The 24,820-nt window shown below is 37.4% G+C and overlaps 1 protein-coding gene across 1 annotated transcript in view; it reads right to left on the reverse strand.

The window, feature by feature from the left end:
* Positions 1-24,820, reverse strand: part of LOC130681271 (bromodomain adjacent to zinc finger domain protein 2B-like) — a 106,142-nt gene that overhangs the window by 34,398 nt on the left and 46,924 nt on the right. Inside the window, exons 7-8 of the mRNA XM_057493908.1 lie at positions 3,757-3,819; positions 2,065-2,130 (exon numbers count right to left, since the gene is read on the reverse strand). Coding sequence (XP_057349891.1) covers positions 2,065-2,130; positions 3,757-3,819 — 129 coding nt within the window. The remainder of the gene's footprint in view (positions 1-2,064; positions 2,131-3,756; positions 3,820-24,820) is intronic.

Consider the following 24,820-nt stretch of genomic DNA (forward strand, 5'->3'; position numbering starts at 1 on the left):
AACTTATTTAAGCATGAATTAATGATTAATTCTACAAATGCCACAAAAATAAAGATACGTTAACATCTGTACTAGTAGTCATTGAAAATATTCAATAGCCAGTCTTTTTCTCTACTTTTTACATTTTATATCGTGGACAAACATAATTGATGTTTTCAATTTTCATCTATACACAAACCTTGTATCCAAAAGCAGAGATAAACACCTTTGTTAATAATACTCAAGTTATATTTAGGAATTTTTAAGTATCTGAAATCACAGTCATGAAACCAAATTTTAACCCCTCAAAAGACCCTCAAACAACATCCCGGTAATTAATGGTAACTCTTTTTATTATTGGTAAATAACTGATAACGTTAGGCTTTTGTTTCTATAGGCTTCACTTTTTAATATTGAAACAAAGAGAAAGTTATAATCCAAGGACATAATCAGATTTCAGATGCCATTTGAAACTTATAAACAACACAAAGTAGCTTTAGGGAGATCATTCTGATCGAGAGAAACACCACACAGTACAAAGCATTATCCAACAGTTTGCACTTCTGAGTTGGGGGTCTGCTACTTAAAGAGCTAAAGACATCACAAAAAACCCATATATAAAGAAACAAATATAAACATACAATAAAAGCACACATTATATACATTTATCTGTGCTAAACATTATTTCATATAGTCATTTTGAGTTTTTATTTTTAATATAATTGATACTGGTATACCATCGCAGCGTTTACTTAAAAAAAAAATAACATGCTGAATCAAAATGGATCAAAGACCTGAATGTAAGTCATAAAACCAAAAACCTCTTGGATAAAAACATCGGGAAAACTCTTTTGGACATAAACATGAGCGAATTCCTAGTATCTCTCAGGGCAAGGGAAACAAAAGCAAAAATGAACAAGTGGGACTATATCAAGCTGGAAAGCATATGTACAGCAAAGGACACCTTCGTTAGAAAAAGAGGAACCCTGCAGTATGGAATATATGCATGAATGACAGATCTGATAAAGGGTTGACATCCAACATATATAAAGAGCTCGTGCACCTCAACAAACAAAAAGCGAATAATCCTATTTAAAAATGTGCAAAGGAGCTGAACAGACAGTTCTCCAAAGAAATTCAGATGGCCAACAGACACATGAAAAGATGCTGCACATCGCTAGTCATCAGAGAAATGCAAACTAAAACCACAATGAGATATCACCTCACACCAGTAAGGATCGCCACCATCCAAAAGACAAACAACAAGAAATGTTGGCGAGGTTGTGGAGAAAGAGGAACCCTCCTACATTGCTAGGGGGAATGTAAATTAGTTCAACCATTGTGGAAAGCAGTATGGAGGTTTCTCAGAAAGCTCAAAATAGACATAACATTTGAACCAGGAATTCCACTTCTGGGAATTTACCCTAAGAATGCAGCAGCCCAGTTTGAAAAAGACAGATGCACCTCTATGTTTATCGCAGCACCATTTACAATAGCCGAGAAATGGAAGCAACCTAAGTGTCCATCAGTAGATGAATGGATAAAGAAGAGGTGGTACATACACACAGTGGAGTATTATTCAGCCATAAGAACAAAATTAATCCTATCATTTGCAAGAACATGGATGGATCTAGAGGGTACTATGCTCAGTGAAATAAGCCAGGCAGAAAAAGACAAGTCCCAAATGATTTCACTCGTATGTGGAGTATAAGAACAAAGAAAAACTGAGGGAACAAAACAGCAGCACAACCACAGAACCCATGAATGGACTCACAGCTACCAAAGGGAAAGGAACTGGGGAGGATGGGTGGGAAGGGAGGGATGAGGGCAGGCAAACAGAAAGGGGGCCTTACGTTTACCATGTATAATGTGCGGTGGGGGCATGGGGAGGGCTGTGCTACGCAGAGAAGACACGTAGTGATTCTACAACATCTTACTACGCTGATGACACTGACTGTAATAGGGTTTGTGGGGGGAACTTGGTGAAGGGGGGAGCCTAGTAAACAAAGTTCTTCATGTCATAGTGGATTAAGGATAACAAAATAAATTAAAAAACTAAAAACTCTGACTGTCCTCTACATTTACCTGTTTTCGTTTCTCAGCCTCCAATAATTTGGCTTTTGCAGCTTCTTCCTTCTTTATCCTCTTAGCCTGTGCATATAAAATAGGTCGCAAAGTCATGCAACAGCACCACCACAACCTGAATATGACCTTAGACTTGGAAACGGAGCTCCATGCCTCGCAAGGTTCAAACAGTATGTAACGTGTATGTAGACAATTACAGATTTCCCCTCAGTTTGTTACGTTTAACATACTGATTTCATTTGTAACGTATAGATTACAATTAAGATATACAAAAAAATTCTTAAATTCGTAAGAGAATGTCAGGTTTTTTTCTTCAAACTCTGTAAAAAGTCTGAAATAATTTGAGTGTTACTTTACCTTAAAACTTAATCACAGAAAAAAATGATGTTATGGCATTTTTTGCTTTTTCTGATTTTTGAAAGTAAATCATGATCACTGTAGAAACTTTACAAAAACGGGATCGATTTTAACAATAAAGGTTAAAGGACAAATAAGTAGCATTTAAAAATGCCCGTGTCTACTTTACTTGAAGTTTCGTTTGTAATACTTAAAATTTGAGATAAATCCATTACTTAAATAACATTAACTCTATTTAACGTACGGTGGTTAAATTCAAGGTTTTTTCCCGAATATAATAGAAACATAACCTTTAATGAAGCACATTATGAATATCAAGCTCATGCTATCAAATTTGAGCTTTATAATCTTACTCATTATCTAGTAGCTTCATAATTATCTAGTAGTAATTGCCAATGTACTTTAATATTTTCAATTTGGAGGGTTTTAAAATTAATTTGAAATGGGTAAGGGAATATGTGTACATGGTTTTAGAAGGAAAAAACCTGCAACTGTGAAAACCTCAGCTAACCGTATTGCTCAGGGAATAAGCCAATTTTTATGGCAACAGTTTCCTGAACAGCTAAGGGTTTGGATTATAATAATTTTCAACATTAAAAAGCTCGTTTTGGACAAAAGTACTTTGGATAATTTTGAGACATATACACGTACAGCTCAGATAGACACAGTACACTTAACATAATTTGGCTTTTTCTTGAAGACTTGAGCAGTTATTCTTGACATCAGTTACTATACACAGTTTGATAACAGAAATGCCTTTGGGCCATTGAGGTGTTGAAAATTGCTTCCTTTTTAACTACCAGATTACAGACTGTTGCTAGGCTTTGGAGTTTCTGTTTATCCTATTTTCCCTTGCTGTCTTGCAGCTATTCCTTTTGCTGTTGCCAGCATGTCCTTGAGCCCTATTCTGTCAGCCCAGTTCTGTCCGAACTCAGAAAACAAAGCTGGTTAAACTGTTTCCACATTGAACACTCCTACTTTTGTCATGTTTCATTTCTAAATGAAAAGCAGGTATGACTATAAGACTTAATGACGTTGTGAAAAGTAAAGAACATGAATTTTAGCGTATGATCTTTATGACTATATTGGCCATTGAGAGGTTTCCCCTTTCTTTTTTTTCCTTTACTTATTTCCTGGATTTTTACTATTAGGATTAGATAAACTTGCTAAGTAAGGTTCAGAGAGGTCCTTATTCTATACATTATGTTTACAGATAATTTGTGATGGACATGTTAATTTGTATGAGTGAGAGAACAGACTGATAAAATTTTCATTTTTCAGACTTTAAAATACATGACTATATTACTTTAATCATATCAAATTTAAGAATTCTACCTCCAGAATTTGCTGGGCTCGAAGACCTTTTTCCATTCTCATTTGTTGTATTCTCTTAATTCTTTCCTGTAGGAAAAATTATGACAATTTTAGATAATAAGCTAAATATCTAGGAGGAAGGTATTTAAGTGGAATCAAATAATTAAAGATATAAGTACAGATTTACCAAATTTTACCCATGCTGGATATAAATTTTAATTATTTACTTTAACATTATATATATGCCACCTGTCTTAAATTGGAATGACTTTATAAAATGTCTCAAAACAATTTTAAAATACAAATGCTAAATAAGTATATAAAAACAACATAAACCAAGCTGGTTAAACTCAAGTCTTTATAAATATTTGCAAGTACAAGTAATACTCATTTGGAAATAAATATTGGACAGACAAGTAGGATAAAACAGTCTATCAGGAAATCAGGACCCCTAAGGCTGGTCCTGAGTTACTGTCACTCATTGCATGAACTTGGACAAATAGAACTACTCTTGCATAAAATAGGGGAGGCACTTGCTCTTTTTCTCACTGTCACAATTATATTTAAGAAGTTTTAAAAAGTGCACAGTACATCACGATTGTACGAAGTATTAACAATTGCCATAACGTGATAAATTACATTACTTTCAATAACTACAGTAAGCCAAATACAGAAATAATTTGTAGTAACTTATAAGTGGTGCTCAAATTATCTAAATGTAATGTACTAGTTATTGTTTGAATTCAGCAATCTAAATTTTGTTAACCTTACATTCTCATTTTAAAAAATCACTCCATATGTTATAAGCACATCGTTAACAATTTCACATACATAAATCCCTTTGAAAGTCCTAAATTGGCACTGATGAGGATACAGTTTTAAAAAAATACACCTAAATTGCCCTACTTGTAAATTGCAGCTGTCCTAGGATTTTCAGAGCCAACACATTCTATACTACCAAATATTACCATACCCACCCCTACTTCCAGATGCTAGTTGTACCTTTTGAAGCAATACTTTAATACATTTTTATTTCGTTTTTTGCATTGATGTTATTGATTTCCTGCAGGGATCCACTGTAGGATAATGAGATTTCTGGAATTTCTGCTGTGATTTTAGAAGACTGATCACTTTCTATGACTTTGCTCATTGTGAACCTAGGTTTTGATTATAGCTCACAAAAATAAAAATACAAGTGTATATTTTCTTTTATTTCCAAGTTGTAGAGAACACTGCATTTGATCCGCATTTGAAATATTTATTTAGATTAGAACTTGAGACCAAAGTGTTCTCTGAATTTAATCTTTAATCATGTCTACAAAAGCCATTCATTAATCTCTTAAGCACAGAAATAGGTATAGAACCTTGGGCTTAACTCACCCAGTGTAGAGCTGTTGTTTTAGTCTGAGTGATTTATACGGATGTACATATATATACTTGGTAGTGCTTTCATTAGCAATAGCAGAGATAAACATTATTTATAAATCAGTGCAGGGGAAGGAGCCAAGATGGCGGCGTGAATAGAGCGGTGGAAATCTCCTCAAAAAACCCTATATATTTTTGAAAATACAACAAATACAACTATCCCTAAAAGTGAGACCAGAAGATACAGGACAACAGCCAGGCAACATCCACACCTGTGAGAACACAGTGCCTCCGAAGGGGGTAAGATACAAGCCGCAGCTCGGCAGGACACGAGCGTCTCTTACCCCAGCTCCTAGCGGGAGGAGAGGAGTCACAGCAGGGAGGGAGAGGGAGCCCAGGACTGCTAAATTCCCAGCCCCAGCCATAAGCACTAGGAGAGCAGACACACAGCGAGTGGCGAGCTGGATGCTAGAGAAACGGGACAGTAAAACCTGCGAGCTGCCCCCACAGCCGGAGCCCCAGGGACAAAGAAAAGCGAGTGCTTTTTGAAAGTCTTAAAGGGACAGGAGCCTCAAACTGTAGGAAACACCCCGGTGTAATCAGCCCAGTTACTGGGAATACCGGGTAACTCGGGGCGCCCCGAACCCCTGGGTGGCAGTGCTACTCGGAGGCCCCTCACGGTGACAAACAGCGTCCCTCCAATTTCAACTCTGACGTGGCTCCGCCATAGCAGAACAGTAGTCTGAGGCCGGCCTCTCCCATGGAAGCAGGGCAGAGATTCCTCCACAACCTCCGGGCAAGAATAAGAAACCCAGTATGCGTGCAGCTGCCCAGCACAAGCCGCTAGGGGTCGCCGTTCTCCCAGGAGAGGAAGGCCACAAACCAGCAAGAAGGGACGACCTCCCAGCGACATACACACCAGCTCCCCAGAACTACCTCTATCGCCATGAAAAGACAGAAGAATTTGATGCAGACCAGACTAATGCAGACATCCTCCCCTGAGAAGGAACCTCGGGAGATAGACGTAACCAATCTCCCTGAAAAATAATTCAAAATAAAGGTCATAACCATGCTTATGGATCTTCAGAGAAATATGCAAGAGCTAAGGTATGAAGTCCAGAGGGAGATTACAGAAATAAAACAATCTCTGGAAGGACTTAAGAGCAGACTGGATGAGGTGCAAGAAGCCTTTAATGGAATAGAAATCAGAGAACAGGAACGCAGAGAAGTTGATGCAGAGAGAGATAAAAGGATGTCCAGGAATGAAAGAATATCAAGAGAACTGCGTGGCCAAACCAAACGGAACAGTCTTCGCATTATAGGGGTACCAGAAGAAGAAGAGAGAGAAAAAGGGATAGAAAGTGTCCTTGAAGAAATAATTGCTGAAACCTTCCCAGAAATGGGGGAGGAAATAGTTCCTCAGACCACAGAGCACACAGAACTCCAAAGAGGACAGCACCAAGACACATAATAATTAAAATGGCAAAGATCAAGGATGAGGATAGAGTTTTAAAGGCTGCTAGAGAGAGGAAAAAGGCCACCTATGAGGAAAAACCCATCAGGCTATCATCAGACTTCTGAGCAGAAACTTTACAGGCCAGAAGAGAATGGCATGATATATTTAATGCAATGAAACAGAAGGGCCTTCAACCAGGAATACTATATCCAGCACGTTTATCATTTAATATGAAGGAGGGAGTAAACAATTCCCAGACAAGCAGAAGATGAGGGAATTTAACTCCCACAAACCACCTTTACAGGGAATTGTAGACGGACAGCTCTAGATGGCAGCACTACCAAGGCTAAACAGATGTCACTGGAGAAAATAAAATCACAGCAAAGAAAGCAGACAGACCAAATTCTAACTAAAGGCAAAAAATAGAATCAACTACACACAAAGGCAGTTAAAGGAAACACAAAAGAGCAGAGAATAAAACACCCAATTTATAAAGAATGGAGGAGGGAGAATAAGAAAGGAGAGAAATAAAGAATCACCAGACAGTGTCTACAATTGCTCAATAAGCAAGTCAAGTTAGGCAGTAAGATACTAAAGAACCTAACCTTGAACCTTTGGTAACCACAAATCTAAAGCCTGCAATGCCAATAACTACGTATCCTTCAATAATCACCGTAAATGTAAATAAACTGAATGCACCAATCAAAAGATGCAGAATAATACAATGGATAAAAAAGCAAGACCCATCTATTGGCTGCTTAAAAGAGACCCACTTCAAACCCAAAGACATGCAGTGACAAAAAGTCAAGGGATGGAAAATGATATTCCATGCAAACAAAAGGGAGACAAAAGCCGGTGTGGCAGTACTAGTAGCAGACAAAATAGACTTAAAAACAAAGAAAGTCACAAGAGATAAAGAAGGGCATTACATAATGATAAAGGGGTCAGTGCAACAAGAGGATATAACCATTATAAATATATATGCACCCAACACAGCACACCAGCATATGTGAAACAAATACCAACAAAACTAAAAGGAGGAAATAGAATGCAATGCTTTCATTTTGGGAGATGTCAACACACCATTCACTTCAAAGGACAGATCCACTAGACAGAAAATAAGGAAGGACACAGAGGCAATGAAGAACACACTAGAACAGACGGAACTAATAGACATCTATAGAACTCTACATACAAGAGCAACAGGATACACATTCTTCTCAAGTGCTCGTGGAACATTCTCCAGAATAGACCAAATACTAGGCCACAAGAAGAGCCTCAGTAAATTCCAAAAGATTGAAATTCTACCAACCAACTTTTCAGACCACAAAGGAATAAAATTAGAACTAAATTGTACAAAGAAAGCAAAAAGGCCCACAAACACATGGAGGCTTAACAACATGCTCCTAAATAATCAATAGATCAACGACCATATTAATATAGAGATCAAGCAATATATGGAAACAAATGACAACAACAGCACAAAGCTCCAACTTCTGAGGGACGCAGCAAAAGCAGTCCTAAGAGAAAAGCACATAGCAATCCAGGCATATGTAAAGAAGGAAGAACAATCCCAAATGAATAGTCTAATGTCACAATTATCGAAATTGGAAAAAGAACAAATGAGGCCTAAAGTCAGCTGGAGGAACATAATAAAGATCAATGAACAAATAAATAAAATTGAGAAGAATAAAATAGAAAAAAAAAATCAATGAAACCAAGAGCTGGTTCTTTGAAAAAATAAACAAACTAGATAAGGCTCTAGCAAGACTTATTAAGAGAAAAACAGAATCAACACACATCAACAGAATCAGAAATGAGAAAGAAAAACTCACGACAGACCCCACAGAAATACAAAGAATTATTAGAGAACACTATGAAAACCTATATGATAACAAGCTGGAAAACCTAGAAGAAATGGACAACTTCTTAGAAAAATACAACCGTCCAAGACTGACCAAGGAAGAAACACAAAATCTAAACAAACCAATTACCAGCAAAGAAATTGAAGTGGTAATCAACTACCCAGGAACAAAACCCCAGGGAGAGATGGATTTTCCTCAGAATTTTATCACACATACAGAGAAGACATAATACCCATTCTCCTTAAAGTTTTCCAAAAAATAGAAGAGGAGAGAATACTCCCAAACTCATTCTATGAAGCCAACATCACCCTAATACCAAAACCAGGCAAAGACCCCACCAAAAAAGAAAATTACAGACCAGTATCCCTGATGAACATAGATACAAAAATACTCAAAAACATATTAGCAAACCAAATTTAAAAATACATCAAAAGGATCAAACACCATGACCAAGTGGGACTCATCCCAGGGATGCAAGGATGGTACAACATTCGAAAATCCACCAACATCATCCAACACATAAACAAGAAGGACAAAAACCACATGACCATTTCCATAGATCCTGAGAAAGCATTGGACAAAACTCAACATCCATTCATGATAAAAACTCTCAGTAAAATCGGTATACAGGGCAAGTACTTCAACATAATGGCCATATATGATAAGACCACAGCCAACATCATACTGAATAGCAAGAAGCTGAAAGCTTTTCCTCTGAGACCATGAACAAAACAGGGATGCCCAACCTCCCCACTGTTATTCAACATAATACTGGAGGTCCTAGGCACGGGAGTTAGAGAAAACAAAGAAATACAAGAAATTCAAACTGGTAAAGAAGAGGTTAATCTGTCACTATATGCAGATGACATGATATTGTACATAAAAAACCATAAAGACTCCACTCAAAAACTACTAGAACAGATATCGGAATACAGCAAACTTGCAGGATACAAAATTAACACACAGAAATCTGTGGCTTTCCTATACACTAACAATGAACTAATAGAGAAATCAGGAAAACAATTCCATTCACAACTGTATCAAAAAGAATAAAATACCTAGGAATAAACCGAACCAAGGAAGTGAAAGTCCTATACCCTGAAAACTATAAGACTCTCTTAAGAGAAATTAAAGAGGACACTAGCAAATGGAAACTCATCCCATGCTCCTGGCTAGGAAGAATTAATATCGCCAAAATGGCCATCATGTCCACACCAATAAGCAGACTTGTTGCAAACCCTATCAAATTACCAACAACATTCTTCAATGAACTGCAACGAATAGTTCAAACCTTCATATGGGAACACCAAAGACCCAAAATAGCCAAGGCAATCCTGAGAAGGAAGTATAAAGTGGGGGGGATCTCACTCCCCAACTTCAAGCTCTACTACAAAGCCACAATATTCAAAAATTGGAAAACAATATGTAAGAGAAAGAAACCGTATTATTGTCGACCACCATACAAAAAAGTAAACTCAGAATGGATCACAGATCTGAATGTAAGTCATGAAACCATAAAACTCGTAAAAGAAAACATAGGCAAAACTTTCTTGTACATGAACACGAGCAACTTCTTCATGAACGTATTTACCCGGGTAAGGGAAACAAAAGCAAAAATGAACAAGTGGGACTATATCAAGCTGAAAAGCATATGTACAGCAAAGGACACCTTCATTAGAACAAAAAGGTAAACTGCAGTATGGGAGAATATATTCATAAATGACATATCTGATAAAGGGTGGACATCCAAAATATATAAAGAGCCCATGCACCTAAGGAAACAAAAAGCAAATAATCCAATTAAAAAATGACCAGAGGAGCTGAACAGACAGTTCTCCAAAGAAGAAATTCAGATGGCCAACAGGCACGTGAAAAGATGCTCCACATCGCTAGTCATCAGAGAAATGCAAATTAAAACCACAATGAGTTATCACCTCACAACAGTAAGGATCGACACCATCCAAAACACAAAGAACAACAAATGTTGGTGAGGTTGTGAAGGAAGGGGAACCCTCCTACACTGCTGGTGGGAATGTAAATTAGTTCAACCATTCTAGAAAGCAGTATGGAGGTTCCACAGAAAGCTCAAAATACAAATACCATTTGACCCAGGAATCCCACTTCTCGGAATTTACCCTATGAATACAGCAGCCCTGTTTGAAAAAGACAGATGCACCCCTATGTTTATCGCAGCACTATTTACAATAGCCAAGAAATGGAAGCAACCTAAGTGTCATCAGTAGATGAATGGGTAAAGAAGAGGTGGAACATATGCACAGTGAAATATTATTCACCCAAAAGAAGAAAACAAATCCTTCCATTTGCAACAACATGGATGGAGCAAGAGGATATTATGCTCAGTGAAATAAGCGAGGCGGAGAAAGACAAGTCCCAAATGACTTCACCCATATGTGGAGTATAAGAACAAAGAAAAACTGAGGGAACAAAACAGCAGCACAATCACAGAACCCAAGAATGGACTCACAGTTACCAAAGGGAAAGGGACTGGGGAGGATGGGTGGGAAGGGAGGGATGAGGGCAGGGTAAAATTAAAGGGGGCATTACGATTAGCATGTATAAGGTGGTGTGGGGGCCCGGGGAGGGCTGTGCAATGCACGGAAGACAAGTAGTGATTCTACAACTTCTTACTATACTGATGGACAGTGACTATAATAGGGTTTGTGGGGGGACTAGGTGAAGCGGGGAGCCTAGTAAACATAATGCTATTCATGTCATTGTGGATTAAGGATAACAAAATTCATTTAAAATAAATAAATAATACTTAATCAATAAATTTCAAAAACTAAATAAATTTGAAAAACTAAAAACTCTGACTGTCCTCTACATTTACCTGTTTTCGTTTCTCAGCCTCCAAAAATTTGGCTTTTGCAGCTTCTTCCTTCTTTATCCTCTTAGCCTGTGCATATAAAATAGGTCTCAAAGTCATGCAACAGCACCACCACAACCTGAATATGACCTTACACTTGAAAATGGGGCTCCATGCCTCGCAAGGTTCAAAACAGTATGTAACATGTATGTAGACAATTACAGATTTCCCTTCAGTTTGTTACGTTTAACATACTAATTTCATTTCTAATGTATAGATTACACTTAAAATATACAAAAAAATTCTTAAATCGTAACAGTATGCCAGGCTTTCTTCTTCAAACTCTGTAAAAATTCTGAAATAATTTGAGTATTTTACCTTAAAACTTAATCACAGAAAAGTGATGTTATGTCATTTGTTGCTTGTTCTCTGATTTTTTAAAGTACGACATCATCAGTGTAGAAAGTTTAGAAAAACAGAATAGATTTTAACAATAAAGGTTAAAGGACAAATAAGTAACATTTTAAAATGCACGTGTCTACTTTATTTGAAGTTTCTTTTGTAATACTTAAATTTGAGATAAATCCATTACTTAAATAACTTAAATGAAACATTAAACCCGATTTAACCTACTGTGGTTAAATTCAAGGTTTTTTTTTCCTAATATAATGGAAACATAACTTTAATGAAGGACATTGTGAATATCAAGCTCATGCTATCAAATTTGAGCTTTATAATCTTCAAGTCATTAACTAGTAGCTTCATAATTATCTAGTAGTAATTGCCAAAGTACTTTAATATTTTCAATTTGGAGTGTTTTAAAATTCATTTGAAATGGGTAAGGGAATATGTGTACATGTTTCTGCAAGGAAAAAACCTGTAACTGTGAAAACCTCAGCTAACCGCCTTGCTCAGGGAATAAGCCAATTTTTATGGCAACAGTTTCCTGAACAGCTAAGGGTTTGGGTTATAATAATTTTCAACATTAAAAAGCTTATTTTGGACAAAAGTACTTTGAATAATTTTGAGACATATACATGTACAGCTTAGACACAGTACACTTAACATAATTTGACTTTTTCTTGAGGACTTGGGCAGTTATTCTTGGCATAAGTTACTCTACTACACAGTTTGAGAACAGAAATGCCTTTTGGCCATAAAGGTGTTGAAAATTGCTTCCTTTTTAACTACAAGATTACAGACTGTTGCTAGGGTTTGGAGTTTCTGTTTATCCTATTTTCCCTTGCTGTCTTAGCTATTCCTTTTGCTGTTGCCAGCATGTCCTTGAGCCTTATTCTGTCAGCCAAGTTCTGTCCGAACTCAGAAAACAAAGATGGTTAAACTGTTGGCACATTGAACACTCCTACTTTTGTCATGTTTCATTTCTAAATGAAAACCAGGTATCTAAATATAAGACTTAATGAAGTTTTGAAAAGTAAAGAGCATGAGTTTTAGCATATGATCATTATGACTATATTGGCTATTGAGAGGTTTCCCCTTTTTTTTTTCTTATTTCGTGGATTTTCACTATTAGGATTAGATAAACTTGCTAAGTAAGGTTCAGAGAGGTCCTTATTCGAAGCAATATGTATACAGATAATTTGTGATGGACATGTTAATTTGTATGAGTGAGAGAAGAGAAAAGACTAATAAAATTTTCATTTTTCAGACTTTAAATTACATGGCTATATTACTTTAAACATATCAAATTTAAGAATTCTACCTCTAGAATTTGCTGGGCTCGAAGTTCTTTTTCCATTCTGATTCGTTGTATTCTCTTAATTCTTTCCTATAGGAAAAATTATGACAATTTTAGATAATTAACTATCTAGGTGGAAGGTATTTAAGTGGAATCAAATAATGAAAGATGTAAGTACAGATTTACCAAAGGTTGCCCATGCTCGATATAAATTTTAATTATTTACTTTAACATTATATACATGCCACCTGTCTTAAATTGCTATGACTTTATAAAATGTCTCAAAACAATTTTAAAATACAAATGCTAAATAAGTATATAGAAACAACATAAACCAAGCTAGTTAAACTCAAGTCTTTATAAATATTTGCAAGTACAAGTAATACTCATTCGGAAATAAACATTGGACAGACAAGTAGGATAAAACAGTCTATCAGGAAATCAGGACACCTAAGGATAGTCCTGAGTTACTGTCACTCATTGCATGAACTTGAACAAATAGAACTACTCTTGCATAAAATAGGGGAGGCACTTGCTCTTTTTCTCACTGTCACAATTATATTTAAAAAGTTTTAAAAAGTGCACAGTACATCACGATTGTGTGAAGTATTAACAATTGCCGTAACATGATAAATGACATTTCTTTCAATAAATGCAGCAGGCCAAATACAGAAATAATTTGTAATAAATTATAAGTGGTGCTCAAATTCTCTAAATGTCATGTACTAGCTATTGTTTGAATTCAGCAATCTAAATTTTGATAATGTGACATTTTCATTTTAAAAAACCATTCCATATGCTATAAGCACATCGTTAACAATTTTAAATTCATATATCCCTTTTAAAGTCCCAAATTGGCACTGATGAGGATACTTTTAAAAGAATACACCTAAATACCCATACTTGCAAATTGCAGCTTTCCTAGGACTTTCAGAGTAAACACATTTTATACTACCGTTTATTACAATACTAACCCCTATTTCCAATGCTAGTTGTACCTTTTGAAGCTATACTTTAATACATTTTTATTTCTTTTTTTCAATTGATGTGATTGATCCCCTGCAGGATAATGAGATTTCTGGAATTTCTGTTGTGATTTTAGAAGACTGATCACATTGTATGGTTTTGCTGATTGTGATCCTAGGTTTTGAATATTATAGCTTGACAAAAATAAACATACAAGTGTATCTTTTGTTTTATTTACAAGTGTTAGAGAAGGTTGAACTGGATACACATTTGAAATATTTATTTAGATTAGAACTTCAGACCTAAGTATACTCTGAATTTAATCTTTAATCAAGAAAAGGCATTCATTATTCTCTTAAGCACAGAAATAGGTATAGAATCTTGGCCTTTACTCACCCAGTGTAGAGCTTCCTATTAGTCTGAGTGATTTATATGGATATACGAATATATACTTGGTAGTGCTTTCATTAGCAATAGCAGAGATAAGCATTATTTATAAATCATTACAGTGAAAGGAGCCAAGATGGCGGTGTGAGTAGAGCGGGGAAACCTCCTCCAAAAACCACGTATATTTTCAAAAATACAACAAATACGACTATCCCTAAAAGAGAGACCAGAAGATACAAGACAACAACCATGCTACATCCACAACTGCGAGAACCCAGCACCTCCGTAGGGGGAAAGATGGAAGCCACAGGCTGGCGGAATACGAGTGCCCCACACTTCAACTCCAGGCAGGAGGAAAGGAGTCAGAGCGGGGAGGGAGAGGGAGCCCAGGACTGCTAAATACCCAGCCCCAGACATCCGCACCAGGAGCACAGACACACAGCGTGTGGTGAGCTGGATACTAGAGAAACGGGAAAGTAAAACCTGAGAGCTGTCCCCACAGCCAGAGCCCCTGGGACAAAGTAAAGTGAGTGCTTTTTGAAAGTGTTCAAGGGACAGTAGCCTCACAGGTGGACGGAACCGCCCCGGCGCAATCAGCCCAGTAACTGGGAATTCTGGGGAACTCTGGGCGCTCCAACCCCCTGGGTGGTAGCGCTACTCGGAGGCCCCTCACGGTGACAAGTAGCCTCTTTCCCATTTCCCCTCTGACGTGGCTCCGCCATAGCAGAACAGTAGCCTGAGGCCGGCCACTCCCACGGCAGCAGAGCAGAGCTTCCTCCACAACCGCCGGGCAAGAATAAGAAATCCTGTCTGCGCACAGCTGCCCAGCACAAGCCGCTAGGGGTCGCCGTTTACCCAGGAGAGGAAGGCCACAAACCAGCAAGAAGGGACCTTCACCCAGCCGACATACACGCCAGCTCCCCACAACTATTTCCATCGACATGAAAAGACAGAAGAATTTGATACAGACCGGACTAACCCAGACATCCATCCCTGAGAAGGAACCTGGGGAGATAGACCTAACCACTCTACCTGAAAAATAATTCAAAATAAAGGTCATAACAATGCTGACGGATCTTCGGAGAAATATACAAGTGCTAAGGCATGAAGTCTGGAGGGAGATTACAGAAATAAAACAATCTCTGGAAGGACTTACGAGCAGACTGGATGAGGTGCAAGAGGCCTTTGATGGAATAGAAATCAGAGAACAGGAACGGAGAGAAGCTGACGCAGAGAGAGATAAAAGGATGTCCAAGAATGAAAGAACATTAAGAGAACTGTGTGGCGTGGCCAAACAAACGGAACAATCTTCAGGTTATAGGGGTACCAGAAGAGGAAGAGAGAGAAAAAGGGACAGAAAGTGTCCTACAAGAAACAATTGCTGAAAACTTCTCCAAAATGGGGGAGGAAATAGTTGCTCAGACAACGGAAGCACACAGAATTCCAAAGAGGACAACACCAAGACACATAATAATTAAAATGGCAAACATCAATGACTAGGAAGAGTCTTAAAGAGAGCTAGAGAGAGGGAAAAGGTCACCTACAAAGGAAAACCCATCAGGATATCATCAGACTTCTCAGCAGAAACCTTACAGGCCAGAACAGAATGGCATGATATATTTAATGCAACCAAACAGAAGGGCCTTGTACCAACAATACTCTATCCAGAACGATTATTATTTAAATATGAAGGAGGGAGTAAACAATTCCCAGACAAGCAAAAGTTGAGGGAATTTACCTCCCAGAAACCACTTTTACAGGGTAATGTACAGGGGCAGCTCTAGATAGGAGCATTCCTAAGGCTAAACAGATGTCACCAGAGCAAATAAAATCACAGCAGAGAAAGCAGACGAACCAAATACTAACTAAAGGCAAAAGATAATATAAACTACACACAAAAGCAGTTAAAGGAAACACAAAAGAGCACAGAATAAAACACGCAAAATATAAAGAATGGAGGAGCAGGAATAAGAAAGGAGAGAAATAAAGAATTACCACACAGTGTCTGTAACTGCTCAATAAGCAAGTGAAGTTAGGCAGTAAGATACTAAAGAAGCGAACCTTGAACCTTTGGTAACTACAAATCTAAAGCCTACAATGGCAATAAGTACATATCTTTCAATAATCACCGTAAATGTAAATAAACTGAATGCAACAATCAAAAGACACAGAGTAATACAATGGATAAAAAAGCAAGACCCATCTATTTGCTGCTTACAAGAGACCCACCTCAAACCGAAACACATACAGAGACTAAAAGTCAAGGGATGGAAAATGATATTCCACGCAAACAACAGGGAGATAAAAGCAGGAGTTGCAGTACTACAAGCAGACAAAATAGACTTAAAAATAAAGAAAGTCACAATAGATAAAGAAGAGCATTACGTAATGATAAAGTGGTCACTGCAACAAGAGGATATAACCATTAAAAATATTTATGCACCCAACACAGGAGCACCACCATATGTGAAACAAATACCAACAGAACTAAAAGGAGCATATAGAATGCAAAGCATTCCTTTTGGGAGACTTAAATACACCACACACTCCAAAGGATAGATCTCCCAGACAGAAAATAACTAAGCATACAGAGGCGCTGAACAACAAACTAGAACAGATGGACCAAATAGACATCTATAGAACTCTATATCCAAAAGCAACACGATACACATTCTTCTCAAGTGCACATGGAACATTCTCCAGAATAGACCAAATACTAGGCCACAAGAAGAGCCTCAGTAAATTCAAAAAAATTGAAATTCTACCAACCAACTTTTCAGACCACAAAGGAATAAAACTAGAACTAAATTGTACAAAGAAAGCAAAAAAGGCCCACAAACACATGGAGGCTTAGCAACGTGCTCCTAAATAATCAATGGATCAACAACCAGATTAAAATATAGATGAAGGAATATATGGAAACAAATGACAATAACACAATGCCCCAAGATCTGTGGGATGCAGCAAAAGCAGTCTTAAGAGAAAGTATATAGCAATCCACCATATTTAAAGAAGGAAGAAAAATCCCAAATGAACAGTCAAATGTCACAATTATCGAAATTGGAAAAAGAAGAACGAATGAGGCCTAAAGTCAGCAGAAGGAGGGACATAATAAAGATCAACGAAGAAATAAATAAAATTCAGAACAATATATAGAAAAAAAAAATCAATGAAACCAAGAGATGGTTCTTTCAGAAAATAAACAAAATAGACAAGCCTCCAGCCAGACTTATCAAGAGAAAAAGAGAATCAACACACACCAACAGAATCAGAAACGAGAAAGGAAAAATCACGATGAACCCCATAGAAATACAAAGAATTGTTAGAGGATACTATGAAAACCTGTATGCTAATAAGCTGGAAATCCTAGAAGAAATGGACTTCTTAGAAAAATACAACCTTCCAAGACTGACCAAGGAAGAAACACAAAATCTAAACAAACCAATTAAAAGCAAAGAAATTGAAGCGGTAATCAAAAACCTTCCCAGGAACAAAACCCCGGGCCAGATGGATTTACTTCAGAATTTCATCAGACATACAGAGAAGAAATAATACCCATTCTCCTTAAAGTTTTCCAAAAAATAGAAGAGGAGGCAATACTCCCAAACTCATTCTATGAAGCCAACATCACCCTAATATCAAAACCAGGCAAAGACCCCACCAAGAAAGAATATTACAGACAAATATCTCTGATGAACGTAGATGCAAAAATACTCAACAAAATACTACCAAACCAAATTCAAAAATACATCAAAAAGATCATACACCATGACCAAGTGGGATTCATCCCAGAGATGCAAGGATGGTACAACATTCGAAAACCAACCAACATCATCCACCACATACATAAAAAGGACCAACACCACATGACCATCTCCATAGATTCTGAAAAAGCATTCGACAAAATTCAACATTCATTCATGACAAGAAGTCTCAACAAAATGGGTATGGAGGGCAAATACCTCAACATAATAAAGGCAATATATGATAAGCCCACAGCCAACATCATACATAATAGTGAGAAGCTGAAAGCTTTTCCTCTGAGAGCGGGAATAAGACAGGGATCCCCATTCTCCCCACTGTTATTCAACATAATACTGGAGGTCCTAGGCACGGGAATTAGACAAAACAAAGAAATACAAGGAACCGAAACTGGTAAAGAAGAGGTTAAACTGTCACTATTGGCAGATGACATGATACTGTACAAAAAAAACTCTAATATGCCCACACCAATATGCAGGTTTGATGCAATCACTACCAAATTACCAACAACATTATTCAACGAACTGGAACAAATAGTTCAAAAATTCATATGGAAACACCAAAGACCCCGAATAGCCAAAGCAATCCTGAGAAGGTAGAATAAAGTGGGGGGGGGATCTCACTACCCAACTTCAAGCTCTACTACAAAGCCACAGTATTCAAAAACTGGACAACTACATGTAAGGGAATGAAACCAGATTATTGTCTAACCCCATAAACAAAAGAAATCTCAGAATGGATCAAAGATCTGATTGTAAGTCATGAAACCATAAAACTCTTTAAAGAAAACATGGGCAAAACTTTCTTGGACATAAACATGAGCAACTTCTTCATGCACGTATCTCCCTGGGCAAGGGAAACAAAGGCAAAAATGAACAAGTGGGACTATATCAAGCTGAAAAGCCTCTGTACATCAAAGGACGCCATCATTAGAACAGAAAGATACCCTGCAGTATGGGAGAATATATTAATAAATGACAGATCCGATAAAGGGTTGACATCCAAAATATATAAAGAGCTCACGCACCTCAACAAATAAAAAGTGAATTATCCAATTAAAAAATTAGTAGAGGAGCTGAACAGGCAGTTCTCCAAAGAAGAAATTCAGATGGCCAACAGACACATGAAAAGATGCTCCACATCGCTTGTAATCAGAGAAATGCAAATTAAAAGCACGAGATATCACCTCACCCAGTACGATCGACACCATCCAAAAGACAAACAACAAATGTTAGCGAGGTTGTAGTGAGAGGGGAAGCCTCCTACACTGCTGGTGGGAATGTAAATTAGTTCAACCATTGTGGAATGTAGAATGGATGTTCTTCATAAAGTTCAAAATAGACAAACCATTCGACCCAGGAATTCCACTTCTAGGAATTTACCCTAAGAATGCAGCAGCCCAGTTTGAAAAAGACACATCCACCACTATGTTCATCACAGCACTATTTACAATAGCCAAGAAATGAAAGCAACCTAAGTGTCCATCAGTAGATGAATGGATAAAGAAGAGGTGGTACATATACACAGTGGAGTATTCTTCAGCCATAAGAACAAAACAAATCCTACCATTTGCAACAATATGGATGGATCTAGAGGGTATTATGCTCAGTGAAATAAGCCAGGCGGAGAAAGACAAGTAACAAATGACTTCACTCATATGTGGAGTATAAGAACAAAGAAAAACTGAAGGAACAAAACAGCAGCACAATCACAGAACCCAAGAATGGACTCACAGTTACCAAAGGGAAAGTAACTGGGAAGGATGGATGAAAAGGGAGGGATAAGGGCAGGGGAAAAATAAAGAGGGCCTTACGATTAGCATGTATAATGTGGCGTGGGGGCCCAGGGAGGGCTGTGCAGTGCAGGGAAGACAAGTGGTGATTCTACAACATCTTACTATGCTGATAGACAGTGACTGGAAAGGGTTTTGTGGGGGGTACTTGGTGAAGGAGGGAGCCTAGTAAACATAGTGTTCTTCATGTCATTGTGGATTAAGGATAACAAAATAAATAGAAAAAAGTAAGAACTATGACTGTCCTCAACATTTACCTGTTTTCGTTTCTCAGCCTCCAAAAATTTGGCTTTTGCAGCTTCTTCCTTCTTTATCCTCTTAGCCTGTGCATATAAAATAGGTCTCAAAGTCATGCAACAGCACCACCACAAACTGAATATAATCCTAGACCTGAAAATGGGGCTCCATGCCTCGCAAGGTACAAAACAGTATGTAACATGTATGTAGACAATTACAGATTTCCCCTCAGTTTGTTACGTTTAACGTACTAATTTCACTTCTAAGGTATAGATTACACTTAAGATATACAAAAAAATTCTTAAATCGTAACAGTATGTCAGGCTTTCTTCTTCAAACTCTGTAAAAATTCTGAAATAATTTGAGTGTTATTTTACCTTAAAACTTAATCACAGAAAAGTGATGTTAGGTCATTTGTTGTTTGTTCTCTGATTTTTTAAAGTAAAACATGATCAGTGTAGGAAGTTTAGAAAAACGGGATAGATTTTAACAATAAAGGTTAAAGGACAAATAAGTAACATTTTAAAATGCACGTGTCTACTTTATTTGAAGTTTCTTTTGTAATACTTAAAATTTAGATAAATCCATTACTTAAATAACTTAAATGAAAAATTAAACCCGATTTAACCTACTGTGGTTAAATTCAAGGTTTTTTTCCCTAATATAAAAGAAACATAACCTTTCATGAAGCACATCCTGAATATCAAGCTCATGCTATCAAATTTGAGCTTTATAATCTTCAAGTCATTAACTAGTAGCTTCATAATTATCTACTAGTAATTGCCAATGTAACTTTAATATTTTCAATTTGGAGGGTTTTAAAATTAATTTGAAATGGGTAAGGGAATATGTGTATATGTTTTTAGAAGGAAAAGATCTGTAACTGTGAAAACCTCAGCTAACCGCCTTGCTCAGGGAATAAGCCAATTTTTATGGCAACAGTTTCCTGAACAGCTAAGGGTTTGGGTTATAGTAATTTTCAACATTAAAAAGCTTGTTTTGGACAAAAGTACTTTGGATAATTTTGAGACATATACATGTACAGCTTAGACACAGTACACTTAACATAATTTGGCTTTTTCTTGAGGACTTGGGCAGTTATTCTTGACATCAGTTACTATACTACACAGTTTGATAACAGAAATGCCTTTGGGCCCGTAAGGTGTTGAAAATTGCTTCCTATTTAACTACCAGATTACAGACTGTTGCTAGGCTTTGGAGTTTCTGTTTATCCTATTTTCCCTTGCTGTCTTTTAGCTATTCCTTTTGCTGTTGCCAGCATGTCCTTGAGCCCTATTCTGTCAGCCCAGTTCTGCTGAACTCAGAAAACAAACCTGGTTAAAATATTTCCACATTAAACACTTACTTTTACTTTTGTCATATTTTATTTCTAAATGAAAAGCAGGTATCTAACTATAAGACTTAATGACATTTTGAAAAGTTAAGAGCGTGAGTTTTAGCATATGATCTTTATGACTATATTGGCTATTGAGAGGTTTCCCCTTTCTTTTTTTTCCTTTACTTATTTCCTGGATTTTTACTATTAGGATTAGATAAACTTGCTAAGTATGGTTCAGAGAGGTCCTTATTCTATACATTATGTTTACAGATAACTTGTGATGGACATGTTAATTTGTATGAGTGAGAGAACAGACTGATAAAATTTTCATTTTTCAGACTTTAAAATACATGGCTATATTACTTTAATCATATGAAATTTAAGAATTCTACCTCTAGAATTTGCTGGGCTCGAAGTTCTTTTTCCATTCTGATTTGTTGTATTCTCTTAATTCTTTCCTATAGGAAAAATTATGACAATTTTAGATAATTAACTATCTAGGTGGAAGGTATTTAAGTGGAATCAAATAATGAAAGATGTAAGTACAGATTTACCAAAGGTTGCCCATGCTCGATATAAATTTTAATTATTTACTTTAACATTATATACATGCCACCTGTCTTAAATTGCTGTGACTTTATAAAATGTCTCAAAACAATTTTAAAATACAAATGCTAAATAAGTATATAGAAACAACATAAACCAAGCTGGTTAAACTCAAGTCTTTATAAATATTTGCAAGTACAAGTAATACTCATTCGGAAATAAATATTGGACAGACAAGTAGGATAAAACAGTCTATCAGGAAATCAGGACACCTAAGGATAGTCCTGAGTTACTGTCACTCATTGCATGAACTTGAACAAATAGAACTACTCTTGCATAAAATAGGGGAGGCACTTGCTCTTTTTCTCACTGTCACAATTATATTTAAGAAGTTTTAAAAAGTGCACAGTACATCACGATTGTGTGAAGTATTAACAATTGCCGTAACATGATAAATGACATTTCTTTCAATAAATGCAGCAGGCCAAATACAGAAATAATTTGTAATAAATTATAAGTGGTGCTCAAATTCTCTAAATGTCATGTACTAGCTATTGTTTGAATTCAGCAATCTAAATTTTGATAATGTGACATTTTCATTTTAAAAAACCATTCCATATGCTATAAGCACATCGTTAACAATTTTAAATTCATATATCCCTTTTAAAGTCCCAAATTGGCACTGATGAGGATACTTTTAAAAGAATACACCTAAATACCCATACTTGCAAATTGCAGCTTTCCTAGGACTTTCAGAGTAAACACATTTTATACTACCGTTTATTACAATACTAACCCCTATTTCCAATGCTAGTTGTACCTTTTGAAACTATACTTTAATACATTTTTATTTCTTTTTTTCAATTGATGTGATTGATCCCCTGCAGGATAATGAGATTTCTGGAATTTCTGTTGTGATTTTAGAAGACTGATCACATTGTATGGTTTTGCTGATTGTGATCCTAGGTTTTGAATATTATAGCTTGACAAAAATAAACATACAAGTGTATCTTTTGTTTTATTTACAAGTGTTAGAGAAGGTTGAACTGGATACACATTTGAAATATTTATTTAGATTAGAACTTCAGACCTAAGTATACTTTGAATTTAATCTTTAATCAAGTCAACAAAAGGCATTCATTATTCTCTTAAGCACAGAAATAGGTATAGAATCATGGCCTTTACTCACCCAGTGTAGAGCTTCCTATTAGTGTGAGAGATTTATATGGATATACAAAAATATACTTGGTAGTGCTTTCATTAGCAATAGCAGAGATAAGCATTATTTATAAATCATTACAGTGGAAGGAGCCAAGATGGCGGTGTGAGTAGAGCGGGGAAACCTCCTCCAAAAACCACGTATATTTTCGAAAATACAACAAATACGACTATCCCTAAAAGAGAGACCAGAAGATTCAGGACAACAACCATGCTACATCCACACCTGCGAGAACCCAGCGCCTCCGAAGGGGGTAAGATGGAAGCCACAGCCCGGCGGAACACGAGCGCCCCTCACACCAACTACGGGCGGGAGGAGAGGAGTCAGAGCGGGGAGAGAGAGGGAGCCCAGGACTGCTAAATACCCAGCCCCAGACATCCGCACCAGGAGCACAGACACACAGCGTGTGGCGAGCTGGATACTAGAGAAACGGGAAAGTAAAACCTGAGAGCTGTCCCCACAGCCAGAGTCCCTGGGACAAAGAAAAGCGAGTGCTTTATGAAAGTGTTCAAGGGACAGTAGCCTCACAGGTGGACGGAACCGCCCCGGCGCAATCAGCCCAGTAACTCGGAATTCTGGGGAACTCCGGGCGCCCCAACCCCCTGGGTGGCAGCACTACTCGGAGGCCCCTCACGGTGACAAACAGCCTCCCTCCCATTTCCCCTGCGACGTGGCTCCGCCATAGCAGAACAGCAGCCTGAGGCCGGCCACTCCCACGGCAGCAGAGCAGAGCTTCCTCCACAACCGCCGGGCAAGAATAAGCAACCCTGTCTTCGCACAGCTGAACAGCACAAGCCGCTAGGGGTTGCCGTTTACCCAGGAGAGGAAGGCCACAAACCAGCAAGAAGGGACCTTCACCCAGCCGACATACACGCCAGCTCCCCACAACTATTTCCATCGACATGAAAAGACAGAAGAATTTGATACAGACCGGACTAACCCAGACATCCATCCCTGAGAAGGAACCTGGGGAGATAGACCTAACCACTCTACCTGAAAAATAATTCAAAATAAAGGTCATAACAATGCTGACGGATCTTCGGAGAAATATACAAGTGCTAAGGCATGAAGTCTGGAGGGAGATTACAGAAATAAAACAATCTCTGGAAGGACTTACGAGCAGACTGGATGAGGTGCAAGAGGCCTTTGATGGAATAGAAATCAGAGAACAGGAACGGAGAGAAGCTGACGCAGAGAGAGATAAAAGGATGTCCAAGAATGAAAGAATATTAAGAGAACTGTGTGGCGTGGCCAAACAAACGGAACAATCTTCAGGTTATAGGGGTACCAGAAGAGGAAGAGAGAGAAAAAGGGACAGAAAGTGTCCTACAAGAAACAATTGCTGAAAACTTCTCCAAAATGGGGGAGGAAATAGTTGCTCAGACAACGGAAGCACACAGAATTCCAAAGAGGACAACACCAAGACACATAATAATTAAAATGGCAAACATCAATGACTAGGAAGAGTCTTAAAGAGAGCTAGAGAGAGGGAAAAGGTCACCTACAAAGGAAAACCCATCAGGATATCATCAGACTTCTCAGCAGAAACCTTACAGGCCAGAACAGAATGGCATGATATATTTAATGCAACCAAACAGAAGGGCCTTGTACCAACAATACTCTAT

The sequence above is a fragment of the Manis pentadactyla genome, chromosome 16, assembly GCF_030020395.1.
Source record: "Manis pentadactyla isolate mManPen7 chromosome 16, mManPen7.hap1, whole genome shotgun sequence".
Taxonomy (NCBI): domain Eukaryota; kingdom Metazoa; phylum Chordata; class Mammalia; order Pholidota; family Manidae; genus Manis; species Manis pentadactyla.